At 42.1% G+C, this 18265-nt stretch overlaps 2 protein-coding genes across 3 annotated transcripts; both read right to left on the bottom strand.

Annotated features, from left to right (window-relative positions):
- Positions 1 to 494: 494 nt before the first annotated feature.
- On the bottom strand, positions 495 to 10865 carry LOC121950874 (neurturin-like). 2 transcript variants are annotated; one of them, XM_042496961.1, is made up of 4 exons: positions 10807 to 10865; positions 10241 to 10666; positions 3124 to 3445; positions 495 to 1080 (listed from the first exon to the last, which is right to left on the bottom strand). In XM_042496961.1, exons 3-4 carry the CDS (start codon positions 3416 to 3418, stop codon positions 644 to 646), a joined length of 732 nt encoding a protein of 243 aa, XP_042352895.1. In that variant the 5' UTR covers positions 3419 to 3445; positions 10241 to 10666; positions 10807 to 10865; the 3' UTR covers positions 495 to 643. The 2 variants fall into 2 exon arrangements, with proteins under 2 accessions (XP_042352895.1, XP_042352894.1); XM_042496960.1 differs by having other exon boundaries at positions 10797 to 10859.
- Positions 10866 to 13675: 2810 nt separating this feature from the next.
- larp6b (La ribonucleoprotein 6, translational regulator b) lies at positions 13676 to 14976 on the bottom strand. The gene is made up of 3 exons (XM_042497264.1): positions 14960 to 14976; positions 14689 to 14875; positions 13676 to 14566 (listed from the first exon to the last, which is right to left on the bottom strand). Exons 1-3 carry the CDS (start codon positions 14974 to 14976, stop codon positions 13676 to 13678), a joined length of 1095 nt encoding a protein of 364 aa, XP_042353198.1.
- Between the last annotated feature and the right edge of the window lie 3289 nt (positions 14977 to 18265).

Here is an 18265-nt window from a genome sequence, read left to right as displayed (position 1 = left end):
GGGCCCCACATACAAACTTTGCCTGGGATCTTACACACTAGACCTTTAAAGTAAACATTGGTGAATTATATGTTATATTGTTTCATTTATGGCTCTGGGATTGATTTTTGAGCACTTTCTTTGCCTGAAACATTATTTACTGTCACCTATTATAATGATGTAAACTACAAAATTTGGACTTACTGAAGTGAACGCCCACTGGAGGATATGAAGTGTGGTAACAGCAACAATCTAGTCCCTGGTGGCTCACAGCTCATCTATCGCATGTACTACGACTCAAATGTTATATCACAAACATAACGCTGCTACATTGTTGTTACACCACAGTTTACAGTGTTACTACACAGATAGAAAAGATAATAAAAATGCATTTGGTGTGAACAGTCTTTTTCTGTCTCTTTATATGGAAGCCACACAAACACAGCGCTTGCTGTTTATGTGATTTGGTTCCAATTCGTTTTGACAGACGGCCAAAAAAAAGTCTGCCTGTCACAAAAAGGCCGCAGTGTAGCAGCCACAATCATATCCCCGTCCTTTCCTCTTTTCCTTGAGTTTATATTCCACATTTTGTCTTTGAACAGCATTCATGTTCAGCTCTTCAAACTGTGGCTGAGAGCAGCATGGAGCGGTCCATTTCTGTGGGTCATACACACCCACAGTTCTTCGCCGACACATTTTGTATTGTGTGATAGCGGCTCTTGTTGTCCAGGAAGGAAAAGTCCTTTTCAAAAGCGATGGGCCGGCAGCAGGGCCCTTTGCTGACCTTGTCCTTGCGGCCCTTCTTCCTGAAGCCTGTCTGCATCATGTGCTCCATGGTGATGTCATAGTTGTGCCGGTGGGCCGTGCATTTGCCGCTGCAGTAGCGCAGCAGCACCGTCTCGTCGCTCTCATAGCCGAGACCCAGTTCACTCACGGTGAGCTCCAGCTCCCTCACAGAGCAGGGCTTAGGCCTCCGGGCTCTTTTAGTCCTTCGGGCCTGGTTCTCACCAAGGCGCCGACTCTTCCTTCTCTTCCTGTCAAGCAAGGTCCCGACCACATGCTGAAGCTCGCCCTCTGTGAAGCTCTGAAACATCACGGAAACTGGAAGAGAGGAGATAAATGAAGTCTGAGACAGGTGTTGGAGGGATTATCTGTGATTCTATTTCTGTGATTTTGTCAAAAGAATCAGATCTGATTCACACAGATAGCATTCTGTAGTTGGAGGGATAATGAAAAGTCAAATGTAAACAGAAGAACAGAAGTTTTTTGTCATCTGACATCATGACAGCTACGAACAAATCTTATCAGCACCATCACAGAAAGAGTTCCTTGAAACCTATTTAAAGCAATGCCCACAAAATGACCTTTTGCAAATCTGTCATGCCGTGTTACTTTGAATTTGTAAGCAAGCATCCATTTACAAACTCCCACACATCTTGCGTGTCACAATCCAAGTCCTACTTACATACATCGTATGTTCAGTACCTCCCAAAAACATGCATTTTTCACCATACAGCCACATGCTGTCTTCACACCGAACAAGACGTGAGTGTTTAATGTGGCGAGATTACCTACAAAGTCCATACAAAGGTGTGAATGGATGCACGCTTGTAGTGGGTGAAGCAATGGACGCTAATAAAGTGCATGAGTTAAAATGTTTCAACTTGAGCAAGAAATCCACGTGATGCTGTTTTGTGAGAGCCTAACAGTGTTGAGATCTAGCTGAGATTTTCCTGATGTTCGCAGGTGTAGAACAAACATTGTGGCCACGAGGAGCCAGATCTTAAATGGAGAGGGCTCTGAGATTAGTGAGCGAAGCCATAGGATTACCGGGTAAATTCTGAAGGTAAGCATTTGTAACTTGTGTAAGCTATTTTGTTGAGTCGCTTCTTAGCAAATTTGGTTTAAGTAATTTAAGTTGGTCTTTTAATGTGAAAAGTAAACAACAGAAGGAGTAAAGCTGTAATGTGCTGCCATGAGAGTTTGAAAAATGATAGTGTTGGAGTCTGGCTTTGAGGAGATCATAAGTTTCACTTTCAGTTCAGGTAAAAGTGGTAAAGGTTTGGCGGAAATGTGGGCCTATGAGTTACTGAAGCACGGAGTATATGGCTTGGATTATATGAGCCTTCGAACTGGCTACTGTTTTAAATTGTATTGATATGTCAATTTGGCAAACTTGTTTATTTCTGTTGTCATTTTTAATTGTATCTAACATAAAAGTTGGACTTATCTGACATTTCTGTTGTGCTTATTTCATGACCTGTGTTGCTTTGCTAACATCTTTAATCGAACAAGTCTTACTGCAGGGATGCTAAAAAATATATTTTAGGCATCGAAAAATTCAATATCATTTTAAGTGTACACTATATTTGAGTATTTGATCCACTTTACCTTACACAATAGCTGATGGAGGCAGCGTAGACCAACAGCTCCACTGTTCACTGGAGTAAAATGACGGATTTTCTTAATGGAGTTTGGTGTTTTTGATATAACAGCTTCAAGTACCAGCAGGTAAGGGCCGTCTTACAGCAAAATAAAGTCGTGAGAATATTCTAAATATAGTGTACACTTACACTAAAATGTTCTTTTTTTAGGTGGGGCTTTTTAAAGTGGTTTTAAAAGTAATCAGTAAAGGTAGAGTTTGCTCAGCGTCGTTTGATTTTACGAATGTGACGCAGCGGCTTTCTGCACAAAGGTTATTGTAAACAATCATTGTGATTTGGCCAGTAGTTTTGCTGTTGTTGACTTTGTCCCCAATCAATCAATGAATCTGTTGGCCATTTTCCATGGAAGCATATGAGGTAAACAATGTTTTCCTCATGAATTCAAAGTAACGCAGTATGACTGACTGATTCACAAACATTTCGCTCATTTTGTGGGCGAAGTGCTGTTGACAAATGCCACTCAATAAGGCCGTCTGAAACCAAAGGAAAGTGTCGTCCTCCCCCGAAGGTTCAGATGGCTCTATGGAGAGCCAGTGAACTATGAGGTGCTAATTGACTGTGGCTCATTGAGAGACATTAAAACCTGCTCTATAAACAATAGACTCAGGTGCTAAAGTGTCCTGTCTGAGCCCCAGCTGCCCTTTCACACAACACCTTATCTCACACCAGACAAGAAGGAAGACATAACAGTTTATCTTACACTCTGAGAGGAGAGAGTTCATGTCGTCTGCTGAGCGGGGTCTCCGATGAGGACCACCCATCTGCCGGGACAACACTGTCGATTCTGCTGCTGCTGCTGCTGCTGATGATGAGGGTGATGGTGTTGAGGTTTTGGATGTTGATTCTGATGATGATGACTGTCTTGATGAGGTTTCGTACGGATATTTTGTCTTAGGTTTGAAATGTCCAACAGTGGCCATGTTTCTAACGAGGAGGATGGACAGGGCTGCGCCACAGAGCATGAAGGCAAAAGTAGCACTTTTCCATAACTTCATCTTAGAACGTGGAGGAGCATTGAAACTCTGCGGAGAGAGGCAGAACGGACAAATGTCAGACATGTTCGAGCAGTCACACCTTCACTCGTGTAAACAAATCTCCTCAACTTGTCACATTAAAGCAAAGAGAACAATGCAAAAATTGTTATCTCCTGTGCCATGACATTGCTTTGACCTTCCCATAAATCCACCTCTCTCACCGGGGCTTTCTATTTTACCGTCAGTTTACTTTTTCTGATTTGGCTGTCAGCTCATTTTCACCCTAAGTGGGTTCATGATCCGCGAGCTTGACGTCTCTTGCTGACACATGAGAATGCAGTGTGTGTTTAATCGCGGCTGCCTGAAAAGGAAAAAACGTAACTGCAATTTCTTATTTGAACTGAAGGCAGGTGGGATTAGTTTTGCAACCCCTTGCCCCTCGAAACCTCCTCAAAGTTTGTGTATCATATCAAAAAATACCTGACGTGAATGACAATATAAGCTTTTTCTCTCCATTTCTGAGGGAAAAACACTTTTCTTTGCAGGAGTAAATGTTCCCGAACCTTCCTTTTAAAAAAAGAGGGAAAATCCATGCTTTCTTTTCAGGAGCCACACCTATTTACAATGCTCTGTATGATGAGGCCTCAGCGAGCATATGTGTTTGTACATCCCTTTATCTTATACCGCCCCTCCCTTTCACTAGACACTGCGCCACAGCAGCCACAAAAACTCCATTTGCAGGAGTAATTCGCTGTGTTTTCTCCCTCCTTATTGTCATGGTGCAGGTATTTGAGAAGTTTTACAACCTCACTTCTTTGTATTTTTCATATCATGTCACCAGTGAGGAGAACATTTCCCCAGAGCCGGAAATGGTATACTGGCAGCGACTAACAGCAAATCCAGACCACCTCACAAAGTGTTTTGCCAGACTGGATTCTGTAGTGTGCATATACAGGCCGCTGGAGTGTTTACAATGGGACGAAATGTCACATATCTCTGTCGAGTTTAGTATAGGAACAAAAATCTGAAATGACTAACTTGCGGAGGTTTGAACTTTCAGCATGTGTCCTGGAGATCACATTAAACAGGAAAAGGTTATGAAAAATACGGGAACATTTTCTGTTGGAATTCTCGTTTTGCAAAAGACGAACTGTATGCAAATTGGGATAGCGCTCCACAGTGTCTGACTGTTTTGGACACCGCAGAAGGAAAATACAAAGACACTGCGTGCATGAGCTGCAGTGGTATAAACAGCGTATAAACAGGTACAACCAGTCCTATCAGTCAAAGCTTGACTCATCACTCATAATTCCATATGGGTTTGACGTGGTAAGAAGCCTCTGCACAATGAAGGGGTAGAATGGTATTCATTTGAAAGTCAAACATTTCAGCTAACAACCTCATTTGACACACGGTCTATGTAAATCAGACGTGGAGCCCTGGCTGCTGCAGAATGCTACCCGGTGCCCCGCTATATGTCTGATCTTCTCACTCTTGTATTTAATTAGCAGACGTGATAGATAGAAGCCTCAGTGGAAAGTCTTATTTTGTTTCTGTTGGTTCAACACCAACTCCCAGCACCAGAAATCTTGCTGCTCCCACTCTAAATATGATACATTTCTGATTTAAAATGAGCAAGTTTGTGATGATATATGGCAAAGGATGAGATCATTGTTTTTTTATGCTATTAATGGGTCAGTTTGGGATGATTACTCAGCCTCGGAGTTAGCCGTTTCACACAGCCGTGATACATCAGTGTCTGTGACCTGTTAGCTCCGTGGCTCATCTTGATAAAACAATTAGCTCGTAAAGTACAGATGAGCTCTCCGATGTCTCGGTCGCTGACACTGGACGAAGCCCGGTCATCAAACACCAATCTCATGTCCCTGAAGACACTTTGATTGTCATAATTACTCCACTCAGAAAGACATTAGTCCCATCTGCAGTCGATTGGCGCCAATAAAAGTGCCAAGGAGCATTGTGTAGCTTGTTCAGATGGTCACAGATGATTAATCCCCACAGACATTTAATATCTAGTACTGGCCTCCCGCTGTCATGGACATAAATATACAGATATTGATAGGAGGAAGGGGCACCGGTGTTTTCTTAGGAGAGCAACGGAAAGACATGACTGAGCAGCACGCTTCCTGTGAGGACAAATGCTGCTGTTTTCCAGCAAACAGAGACGAGCAACAACGCAGAGGATATAGCGGAACCCCAGAGGACATCCCAGCAGAAGGAAAAACCATCCTCAAACTGAGACATAAAAGTGCAGATGAGTCGCTAAGACAACTCCAACAGCTCCCACACATGTCTTGGCCCTCACAAAGCATCAGATGTGCCCATGCACGCTCCTGTTTGTGCAGATGAGGCCGGTCCAACATGTGAGGCCCAAAACAAACGTAGAAAAACCATCCATTCACGAGGAGACAACGTCTGCACGCATGAAAGTTCTCATTAGGGGTTTTGTGTTTCCAGTGAGAGTGGGAGTGAGTACGAGGTATGTCAGATGTAGCACACCTGATGTTTGCAGTCAGCCATATGTCACCTGAAGAGCTACCAGCTGAGTGAAAACAGTCCCAGATGATCATTAAGATGTTTGAGGCATCGCATGAAAGTGAACTGCTTGGCCAAGAATTCCTCCGTCTGTCAAAGCCATTCCTGAGACATTATGTATTCCCCGACACATGCAGTCGGAGCCCCATCCTCAACCCTCAACCGAGCTCTTGTTGTGCCTCAAAGATCGCCATTATTTCAAATGACACAATAAAATTGATGTTTTCAAGGAATAATTGGGTCAGTGGCAATGGCGCTGCTAAGCCGGCGGTAATGTAATTACAGCAGCATGGCACCCGGGCCCTCCCCTCCCTCCCTCCCTCCCATGCCAGAAGGAGACACTCAACAGAATGCCACAAGCCTATGGAAGATGAACTAGAGATCTGTCAAAATGGGGATAAGGGGCGTCTGTGGTTAACACTTTTGAATGAAGCCAGTGGACAGGGGGTGCCTTCTTGTCAGCTTGCTTGGATCTTGACCAGTGTGACATGATTACAGCGGGAGAAGATCACAGAAAAGGAAGTGAATGAAGAGCGCCTTTGTGCTGCAAAAGGAAAAAAAAGCAGATAGCAACTTTTATGCCTTGCCACTGCATAGAAATTGCTCCTATATATTCCCTCAATACAGCCTGTCTTACTCACTCTCCCTCGCTGTGACTCACACATACCATAAACACACACGAGCAGCACTTGGTTTCACTTTTTCCCCGAATCATATGGCACGGGCTTGTGTCGAAATCAAAGTCTAACCTTCCATTGTTGTCCAGACACCCACTTCACCTCCGGGGCTCACACACCCTCCCAGCAGCACCAACACTAGATAATCCATCTTACATAACCCTTCTGCTTCTTGATATCTAGAAATGTCTACAGGTTGTGTTTTTGCCACTGCACAACCCGAGGCCTCTACCTACAGAACATTATTACCACGCTGTGTCTCAGCTCAGCTCCACCCATGTGACCGCCTGTCTCTGCACTGCTCTGAACACACCCCATAAATACCTGCATTGCAAAGATAACAGGAGCATAACAAACAGCGGGAAAAGGCACCTACTGTGTTGTTCCAAGGAAACAACGTGCTTTAGGGAGTCCTAGAGAGGCCTTGTCTTGTCTTTTCCCTCTTAAGTGAGCATCAGGAGGCCTGGGGACAGCTAGAGAGTGCTTGGAGAGGTAATAGGGACATATTCCAAAGATCAGGGCGGGATTAGCACTAATGCCTGCCGGCTTTATCTGCAGTCACGTGGGTTAACACCTGGCTGCAGTGTTGGTGGCGGAGCTCGGGCCTTGCTGTGTGTGCGTCTGTGTTAATCCATCAGACACCTCTAACTCCAGTTAGGCCAGCATGCAGGGCCACCGATTGCTTCTTCTTCTAACGTCTAAAACCTGCTTCCAGTCAGAATAATGAAGCGGAAGATTGATGAATTTGGTGGGTAAGATGTGTTGTGTTGGCACCGGGGTGGGCCAAAAAGGCTGTAAAATAAAGTGGATGTTCTGAGCCAGGATTGGCTGTTCTAAATCCAGCCTTGGTTCTAATGCAACTGAAAAGGCTTAGGTTAGACTGCGCTGTAATTTTGCTGGGCAATGGCTTCTGTTGGCTTGCATTCTGTCACTCAGTAACCAAAAGGATAATTAAAACAAGCCCGTTCCTTGTTTGGGAGAAAGCTGCTGTTCATTACTGAGAAAGAAAAAAAAAGGTTGAAAACACCCAAAAAGGAATACATTTTTTTTACTAACATTCTGTAAATACTCAAGGACTCAAATGATTGAAATGAATCATTTTTAAAATTGTGATTAATTGCAGAATTTCAATAATAATTGCATTTTTATATCACGTTTTCAATTCCATTATTTTGCATTTCTAAACAGTTCTAAAGTCCATATTGACAAGGTAAAGAAATTGTTACCAGATCGTCTTAATTAGGAATCAAACGACAGAAAAACACATCAGTTCAGGGGAGACTCATGGGTAACCACAGAACCCATTTTAATTCAAATATCTTGAGGTCAGAGGTCAAGGAAGCCATCTAAAATGCCCATGACATTTTTTCATCTACAAAATTTAGCCTAACTTTGGAGTTATTTAGCCCATTTCCTGACAAGCAAGCTCATTGTGGTTAATACCACTGGATTCCTCAAGTCTTCTACTTTCATATGATACCAGTATCCCTCTAGTATTAAAACTCAGCCGGGTGCAGCCTTTTAAATACGGGAATGTCAGCCGGCAATTCACAGATTTAAAAAAAAAAAAAATAACTTGATATGTACGGACCTTAATCATATCACAATTAATCAGGTAATGCTTACAACACTAGTAAATACTAAACTTGATTCCCGCATCCTTTTTAACTCTTTAGAATCTGGATTGACATCAGTTTTGTTGTGCTGCGTTTGGACACCTTTTACAAGCTTTTAAAACCAATGGAACGTCAGAAAATTGGTTTGATTTGTTTTTGAAAACACGGGAGAAGGCAATGAGCAACTTAGAGAAAAAAAGTAAGGAAAATAAACCTTGAGATTATTAGATATTATAAAAAAAGAAAAGAAAAATTTCCAAAAAAATACATTTATAATTCTTATAATTACACATTCAAAATTATGTCACAGGGTTGTGTTTTGGTTTTTTGCACTTTCCAGAGGTCATTTTCATGTCTCTTTTTGTTCTTTACTTTCCTTGTTATTGTTAACTTTGTTAACTTTTTCTTGTAACTTTAATCATTTCTTGCTAATTTTCAAGTGCTCGTTAAGTTTTTTCCCACACTTTTGAAAGAAATCAAGCCAATTTGCTCAGAGTTTATCTACTATATGGTGGTTAAAAAGATTTTATTGTGCAAGCTTCACTATCACATCTCACGGATTTATACAGATTAATCCAGTGACCCAACAGCCTAGCACGAAATCTCAAACCTGCTGCCGCTAGGGAGGCGTTAACGAGTTGCGAGGGGACGATACGCTTATAGATGCACATTTGACACCTGTCCTAATTTGTCTGCCCTTTGCTATTCTGGGAATGCTTGAGTCAAGGTGCAGCTCTGACATGCATTTAAATAGTCTTTTCGAACAGACAAAGAGGTTACATGAGGCTTGGCAGGAAAACATCATCTTGCCTCATCATTTTTTTGTGCGTAGTAAGATTGATGATTGTTGTCTTGGCTACTTTCTAAAGAGGAGTCCATAAGCTGGCTGCTAATCTGTCTATGCCAGAGCTTCTGTTAACACAACAGCATCGCCTCTAAACCCATGTTAAACACATCGATGTTGCTGTTACAAAAAAGGATTGACTGCCATCTGGCACGCGCTGAATACCACTTTCAAATATGACCCACGCGAGCAAGCACAAGCAAGTACAAACATCTGAAATATGATGGCGTTATACATGTTTATAACCCTGTGCTCTCCTCAAAGTGCTAACATACTAATTATTTGCATGCACATTGTATATTTTGCCAAGGATCTGCCAAAAAACGCTGATGAGGCGATGACGAGCCATGCAGGAGTTCAGCCTCCCATTCATTTTTTATGCAGTTATGACCAGCTTTGGCAGGTTATGACAGTTGAACGGCTCATTTGACTTCAGGCTTAACCTCTATCCGGCCTCTTGGAGCTCCGCTGGATACGGTATAATCTCTAAGTATGATATGGGCTTAGTGAGAAGGGGGATCATCACTTCAGTAAAATGCCCACAGTGAGTAACATCAAGTTCTCTCAGAGCTCCTTCATTATATTTTTAGATGACAAGTTCAGCAATCTGATCCAGCTCCTCTTAATTATTTAAACTATTAAAGGTGCAGCTCTGCAAAAAAAAAAAAAAAAAAGGGATGACTGCAAGAGAATAATAATTATGTGAAAGTTCATAAGCGTTCAAAGTACAGATCCAACTTTTGGGAAAGAAAAGCCAGAGAGCATTTGAGGAGCAATTACGCATGATAATGAGGTAAACCACCATGTTGGAGAAGTGACAGGAAAAAAAAAAACTCCCTGACAAAACAAACTTGCCTCTGTGGTGAGAGATTGTTCAAATTTTGCAAGAAAATAATAATAATAATTTATTATTGTTGCTTTTTCAACATGCCCCCTTGTAATCAGTGGTAACCGCTCTGCAAACATTTCGTGACAGGCCGGTCGGCGCTATTGACATGTGGTTCCAGAGAGGGCCGCTTGTTGATACAGATAATCCAGCGTGTGTTTTCTGCCACTCAAGCACTTGGTGAGGCATCCCTGTCAGTGGCACCTAACGCCTTCCCCATAAGCTGCCGGCTTAAACTAACAAAAGAAGATGTGGTGTCCTTACCGTTCGGCCGGCTAATCCAGACTTAGCTGCGTGGCGTCGTCTTCAGCTGACCTCCACAGGCAAGTGCTGGCTGAGTAAGTCCATCATCATCACAGGCGAGGAGCGAGGGGCGAGAACTCCTGATTGTTCCCAAGAAAATCATCACAGCTCCCTGTGCCTGCAAGTATGGGAGGTCCTGTCCAGACTGTTTTATTCTTTTATCATATTTGCATTTCCATTGAACACTTTTAGGTTGCAAAGATCAAGATCAGCATTCCTCTGAATGTGAACGTGCGCTTCATTGCACTCAGGTTGATCCATTCAAAGAGAGGAGAGCTGGGTGTTTAAAGAAGCCCCTGACCTGCATGTGTTTCACTTTAGAACACTTCTGTCATCACGCGCCTCCATACAAAACTTCTTGTGCACACTCTCTGCACAAACCTGCACCTGAAACAGAGGAACAGAGCAAAACAGTGCCATGTGATAAACAGATCTTACAGATGCCTTAACTTTTATTCCATCTGTTGTCCTTCTGCTTTCATCTCCACACATCAGCGCTTTTGTAAAGATAACGCACATCTCCTTACCTCCTCTCCAGCGGCAGGTCTTCTCTTCAGCTCCAGGGAGGGGAACTCTGCGAATTGAGAAGATGGGTTAGGGTGAGGAGGGAGAGCGTGGTTACCGTAAGTGGAGCAGAGAGCTTCTCTGATGCCTCTGCCTCCTGCCTCCCCCCCTCAACTGTTGCTCCTCCTCCTCCATAGTTGTGCTTGTGGGCCGAGTCGGATTACTCTTGACATGATAATCTCCCTGGCTCTAGCTCCAGGAGCACTAAAGGATGCTTTGGCCTGAGCGAGGGCTTACATTTACCTTCTGCTGCTAGAGAGTCTGCCATCTTAAGTGGCCGATTGGTAATAGCCTCAATTGGGCAGAGCAGAAGGGGGTCTGCCCGAAGTGAGTGTTTTCCAATCTTTTAGGAGGAATTAAGAAAGTTCACAATTGGTTTAAATGGTGCTAAGACAACACTAACCCCAGTAAAGTGGAATTATCACAGCGGAGGTATTTCATGATGATTCAATCTACAGTTGGCTTGAGATAAAACCCGAGATGTTGTTGTTGAGAATCTCACGTTCACGTCCCCTCCAATACAAACCAGTGTTTTAGCCCTTGAGCCTCGAGCGCAAATGAGGAGCAGATGGTTGTGCTTTTGGAAGGTATCAGGCACTCCAGACTGCAATCTAAATAAATACCCCATCCATGGGGGAAATGCGTCAGGTGTGCGGGGTCAGTCATGTATAAACAAAGGACAACCAGTCTTAAAGACAAGTGGAGCGGTCGTGAGGGAGGGAGAGGCAAGGAGGATACACAAAGTCTTGCATGTGCTTTTTTGGGAGCAAATAAATCTACAGGTACAATGTTGATCTAAGCAGAATTGATGTTTCAGAAATCCTCAGCCAAATATGTCGAAATAAAACAGCTATCTCTGCTGTGAAGTCAGCGCCACAACAGGAAACAAATTATTTGCGAACAAACATCTCATTCTACTGCCGTGAGTCACTTGGATATCCTTGGGCCAAATTATACACAAATCACACTTTGCAAATATCCACTACTGAGGCGGCGATGTGGCTGAATTCCTGCAGTGTTGACTGAGAGAAAAAGGGGAAAAAACAAAGTAATCTTTACAGAAGCTTTCTCTCGCAGCAGAAATGTGTATTGAATATTCTAAAGGTTGTTTCCTTTGTGACCTAAAGACTAAATTTCATGTAAAGTTTGAAGTGAAGCCAACACAAACTCACATTCATATATAAATATACACCTAACTCATGGCCTGCCGAGTGTTTCCCAGAACTTCACTCATATCTTCAAATCCATTTCACATTGTAAACACAAACTATCATCATCAACTATCAACACCGTGCTACTGCTTAGTATTGACGTTTTGATCAACTGTGCAATTTTTGTCTTTATCCTTTTTCTTTTTGATAGGGGATGTATCTCCATAAGCCATTTTTGGCTCAATTTTCTTTCTATTCTATATACGTGCAAATAAACAAAGAAAAACCTCAGTGAAACCCTTCAGTGCTGACCTTAAGATTACCACTGTGCAACAAATCGAGGGACATTTGCGCTCTTTTTCTCACTGCAAAGATTTTGCTCAGCAGGTGCAAAATCATCAAGATCCCCTCCCCAAAAACTGAGAAAACATGAGAATTATAATAACTAACTTGTTTGACATGCCCCTCAATTACAGGCTTGAGGAGCCTATGTAAATGCATAATGGCTTCCAGTTAGCAGGGGATGTCGTGCTTTTCTAGCCTTGAAAAGGAACTATCAGCACAGAAACATTTCCTGACATCGAGAAGGAACGCTCTACTCTATACATATTGCTCACAGATGTGTAAAGTTTTCACAGACCAGCCTCCGCTGCAATAAAAGCCCAACAGCTGTTAATTGCTAAACCAAGTCAGAGACAATAAGGGAGAAACACTTGATCCGTATACAATGCAAAGTCTCACTCAACAGCTAAGATTACATTAGTCATGAGGACAGTCTGACGTTCAGCATATACAAGAGAGCAAAAAAACCCAGCATGGTATGTTTCCAATTTGAATATGATAGAATCCCATACACAACAGATTGAGTCTTTTCCATTGGGCGTGGACGAGTGAAGAAACACATTTTGTTTAGGTTTGGGCAAGATTTTAAGGAAGCCCTCAATCAGTAACACTATAAACACACCATTCCAGTCGAGGTGTCATTAGAAAGGCTGGAAATAAGGCACAAACGCTTGCTACTACGCTCGTCTTGCACAAGATGTGGTTTGATGATTGGACGAGTCGCCTTCAGCCAAATGTCATCTCGCAGAATGGAAAAGTGCTTTTTAGAGAACCCAAAATCTAAACAGGCATTTGTGAAAAAGAGGCAGCGGGACAATGAGGGGCTTTTTTTGCGGAGCGTTTCATGTTGAAAGACGACACCTCTTTCTTGGAGAGCGTGGTAACAAGGTAAATCAATCCTTACCCAAGAACAAATATACATTGCAATTTGCAGTTGTGACCAGAGGAGCTGAGGTGGAGCGCGGAGGCCACTGGTGTTTCAAAACAGGGCCTCTGTGGAATCTGAAACACTTTTACTTCAGCACAGTTTGTGTAACAATTTGTACCTCCATCTAATATGTATTTTTGTCAATTTGCATGCTTTGCAGTGTACTTACCTCCTACACAACTACAGCTTGACAAGGACAGTGTTTAAAATCACAAACTTTGTAAGCAAAGCTAAATGCTGCCCCCATCTGTTGGTGCTTTACAACTACATGTAAACCCACAATAAACAATCTCTCACCAACGGCAACCTTGATATTTTATTTCCGTCATCAGCTTTTTTAATTTTGTTATTGCTCCACAAATCTGTTATTCAGCGCAGGTGGTGTCATTATTTCCAAGAGAGAGTCTCCTGCTACAGCAGCCTCCCTCTCCTCTGAAACCCCCTGGTGCTGTCAGGGCCGAGGGGCTGACGCAGCACTCTCTGCATCAAGCAGGGCGCGTTTCTGTACCCAGCCACCTTGGGGTTTAACGCACTGGCTGCAAATTTGCGCCTCAGCACCCAGGGGCTCGGAGAATTCACATTATCGCAGTCTCCAGAACACCAGCTCCTCTTACTGTACCTCTGGTTCAAAGCGGAGAAAGGCTGGTTATTACAGCTGGTGGAGATCTGCTCAAAGGTTCTTCGCACTGAGTTATCCAAGGACTTTTGGGTCTGAAATGTGCCTGAAGTCTCATCAGAAACTTTATACGACAAAGAGGATTCCTCCTGGATTAAATCCTTTGAGGTTACAAGTGGATTTTCCTGAGAAGGTGCGTCCCGAGGTGGGTTCTCGTCTGATGGTTCTTCCTTGTTGTGGTGCATCGACTGGAATCCCAAAGTTGCCACACACATGCCCTCGCCGCTCTCCTCTTCTGCTTTCAGGGCGTCGTAGGCCTTACGAACTTCCTCCAAACAGTCAAACTTCACCACCGCACACAAATGTTGGCCCAACTCTTTGTGGCGCTTGGCGTAGCACTGCAGCTCCTTTGGAAGCTCTTTTCCAGGATGCAGGATACTGAGGGAAGTGACGCTGCCATGTGCGCTGAACTTTTGGAGGATCCTCTCTGAGAGGGAAGAACGGTCCAGGTTTTCTCCTGCGCAAAGGTTCCAGGCGAGGAGAAGCTTGCTGGTGGGCGAGCACAGCAGCCATTTGGGAAGCGGCTCTCTGCGCCTCACTTTGGTGCGTTCATCGTTCACCTCCAGAAGCTCTGAGCGCTCTGCTCCTGCGAGAGTCATGCACCAGTTCGAGGTCAGGACCTTTATCTGAGACAAACATTGGCAACCTCAGCTTTGTTTGCATATCACTGGATCGATTTTATTCAAACTGCTGGAATGTAAACACAACGGAGAGCACACAAAATCTTGCTTTTGTTAGGCAGTGATACCTTTTTCAAACAGGTGAGGAGCTTGAGACTGACGTAGCCCTGCTTGTTCCTCTGCACATGCTTCAGCAGGAAGCCGTCCTCTGCCAGGTGGCTGTCGGAGAGCAAATCCTCCAACTGGGCTTTAATCTTCAAGCAGAGCAACTCACCTTCACGCTCTTTTTCATCTCCAGCAGATTGTGCATCATCTCTACAAGGACACATATACCTCAGCATCATGATACAGCATACTGCAATGTAGATTAGTCAACCATATGTTTTCTAATTTCCTTACCCGGTCGGATTACTCATGGTATCTCCAAAGGATAGAGATAACGGGTCACTGAGCTGTGCTGTTTCTTAGTAAAGTAAAGACGGGTATTAAGGAAAAGCAGCAGGCTAGATTCAGTTAATACTCCTGAATGAAGAAAAATGCACCGGGACACAGTTCATACAGCCTCAGTTGGTTCTGTGGGATCCAAAACAAAATTTTGTAAAATGCTGCTGGCAAAATTCCATTTCTCGCTATAACACCCATAGAAACAGAATCCTTTATATTTATATTTAGTCTTTTGTCTGTCATTTCACCTCTATGACACCATCTTTACCACAAATAACTCAAAACTTACATACGTTTACTCTAACCCGTGAGTAAACAATATTAAAGTATTATTCAAGTTAAATATATGCATATATGTATATGTATATTTATGAAGCCCTCTGAGGCAAATTGTGATTTGTGATAATGGGCTTTATAAATAAAATTGAATTTTGTGTTTATATGCATCATTATATTAGCCTGTTTCTTTTTCCTTTTTTATCCTCTTCTCTCTTTATTTTTCTATTATTACTTATACTTACCTATTTTTCTGTCTAAAAATTCTATAAATACTGTAAGAATGCTATAAGTATGAACAACAGCGTATGTGAACAAATGTTAATTTATGCTAACTGCAATTAAGTATTGAAAAAACCCTATTAGATAAAGTTCATGAATTAATTGATGAGTAGCAGAGAACTGGTGGAAAAAAATTTACTTCAACCTACTAATTTTTGTGCTGTTTATGACAACATATTCATTGAATTAGTCGTATAAGGTGACATTAATTTCATTTTCTTTGTTTTGTTTTACACGACTTGTTTTACATAATTTTTTTTTTAAAAACGTGTTCAAAACAGAGAAAAATGAAAAACAGTCAACAATCTCTTTGCTGTCACAAACAACAATATTATCTCTAGTTCTTTAATATACTTTAACTATCTTGTCATCTGTTATCCTCTGCACACATAACTATTTGTCACTGTTTAGGTTGCTGTAGACTTTTTTTTGTGAGGAAACAATAAAAGGCATGATTAAAAAAAGGATATTATTTCCCACTCTGCACAACACAAAGAACAGCAATGCATCATTATTATTAAAACACAAAAGGGCAGCAGCATCAAAGGCATACATTTCTGCAGCGCGGTTCAGAGCTACGTGCACAATCAAATCAAGACAATTATGATATTGCTGAATTCCTATATTTACAACATACAGCAGCACTAAGGTATAAACCTGCGGCAGTCCTTCAATCCAGCTTCAAACTGTTTGTGTGCTTTTGTCTTAAGGTAATTGATCCTCTTCGGCATGTTACTGCAACAACAACTCCATCTGTTACCTATTTGTTTCTATGTTTTAATTAACATATCTTCCATATGTCACAATTCCTACATAGATACAAATCCAAGCCTTTGCAGCTTTTTCCACAGTAATCCCACCTTTCTTTCCTGTTGCTGTTATGTGACCTGTCAGTGATTTAAACAGGCTGCGCGCGCGCGCGCGCGCACACACACACACACACACACACACACACACACACACACACACACACACACACACACACACACACAAACACACACACACAAATATACAGATAAAAAAAGACTCTCTTAAAAAAAAAAACCAAGACCTAGTACCTAAAAACTTGGTTCTCCATCACATTAGTGATTTAACAACCCACCACTTGTTTTGGATTCTCACTCCCTCATTCATTAACTTCACCCCCAAAATGATCACTTTTATACTGATTACTCACCAAGGGTTGTCAGACCACTTTTCTCTTTCTTGCAAGCCTCCAAAATGAACGAAGAATCCAAAAAAGGGAGAAAATTCTTGATGAACTGAAGTCATAGGAAATCGTGTTTAACAACAGCTAAAATACACTGAACAAAAATTTAACCCCTTTTGTTTTCGCTCCCGTTTTTCACAGGTTTAAGTTAAAGATTAAAGACTTTTTTGTGCACTCACAGGATATATTTTGCTAAAATTCTGGTTACAAAATTGTTAAAATCTGTGTCAATGAGCACTTCTCCTTTACAAGATAGTCCATCCACCTGACCGGTGTGTCAAGTCAAGCTGCTGATTCAACAGCATCGTTACTACACAGGTGTGTCTGGGGATGGCACAGTAAAAGTGTGTTTTGATCACACAACACAATTCCTGTGTCACAGGTTATGAGGGAGCATGTCATTGGCTGCAGACTGCAGTAATGTCCCCCTGTTGCCTGTGAAGTCTGCAGTGTTTTTTCCTTAAATTAGCCAGTACATCCAACCAGCCTCACGACGGCACAAAACAGTTACGATGATGACCTGCTGTCAGGTCCAGACTCTGATGAGAGGGATGCACATGCATATAAACCCGAGCAACACCTGTGTAGTAACGCTGCTGTTTAATCAGCATCTTGATATGCCGCACCTGTCAGGCTGATCTTCAAAAAGGGGAAGTGCTCACTAACACATGACCAAAATTTGAGAGAAATATCTCTGTTGAGTGCTTAAAAAAGTCTCAGATCTAACTTAAACCTAAAAAATGCAAAAACAAAACTGTTGCTTTTGAGTTTTTCTTCAGTGTATATCAAAACACCAGTTTACAAACTCTCATACAATTTGTGCATTATAATCCAAATCTCATTTATCCAGTCAATTGTTAGCAGAAAGTAGAGCCATGGATTTTACTTTTTTATTCTGTTGGGGGGGAGATTTTAGGGCTATTTATAGTGGATACATTTCATACTAGGAATTCAAACATTTGCATAAAATGGCAGACATTACATTTGATGCACTATTTAGTAAATAAGTGATTTTTGACCTACCTACTTAGCTAACTGCTACATCAGAACTGCGTGACTGTCTCCATAACGACACGCGCAACCTTTTTTTTTTACTGTTATATTCGTGTTGGTCCAAAGAAATATGTGACATCATCTTTCTCAGAGGTGCACAAACACACAAACAAAACATCGTAGCTTCATTTACCTTAAAAATTAGTGATGACAATTTAAGCCATCTCCATGACGACTGGGCCAACTTCATGTGTTGTTGAAGAGTGTGACATGTGGCCTTCAGAAATCCTAGCTACACTCCTGCAAACACACACACACATACACACACACATACAATGTCAAGTATCTGAACATTAAGGCCCTGTTTACATTTGATATTAACGTGTTTTAGGTGATCTGATCATTAAGTGGACGGCAGTAAATACAGGTGTAAACAATCAGCAAGACACACTGTGATCTGATCACTCAGCACACTTTCTGAGGTCGTCTGGGTCACATGC

This window comes from Plectropomus leopardus, chromosome 12, assembly GCF_008729295.1.
Source record: "Plectropomus leopardus isolate mb chromosome 12, YSFRI_Pleo_2.0, whole genome shotgun sequence".
Taxonomy (NCBI): Eukaryota; Metazoa; Chordata; class Actinopteri; order Perciformes; family Serranidae; genus Plectropomus; species Plectropomus leopardus.
This window is presented reverse-complemented; position numbering and strand designations above follow the sequence as displayed.

Coding starts and splice junctions, on each gene's coding strand:
- LOC121950874 (XM_042496961.1), bottom strand. CDS start 3,418: ATGAAGTTATGGAAAAGTGCTACTTTTGCCTTCATGCTCTGTGGCGCA. Junction 1,081..3,123: donor GAACTCTCTCCTCTCAGAGT/GTAAGATAAACT, acceptor CCTCTCTTCCAG/TTTCCGTGATGTTTCAGAGC.
- larp6b (XM_042497264.1), bottom strand. Junction 14,567..14,688: donor TCCTCACCTGTTTGAAAAAG/GTATCACTGCCT, acceptor TGTTTGTCTCAG/ATAAAGGTCCTGACCTCGAA.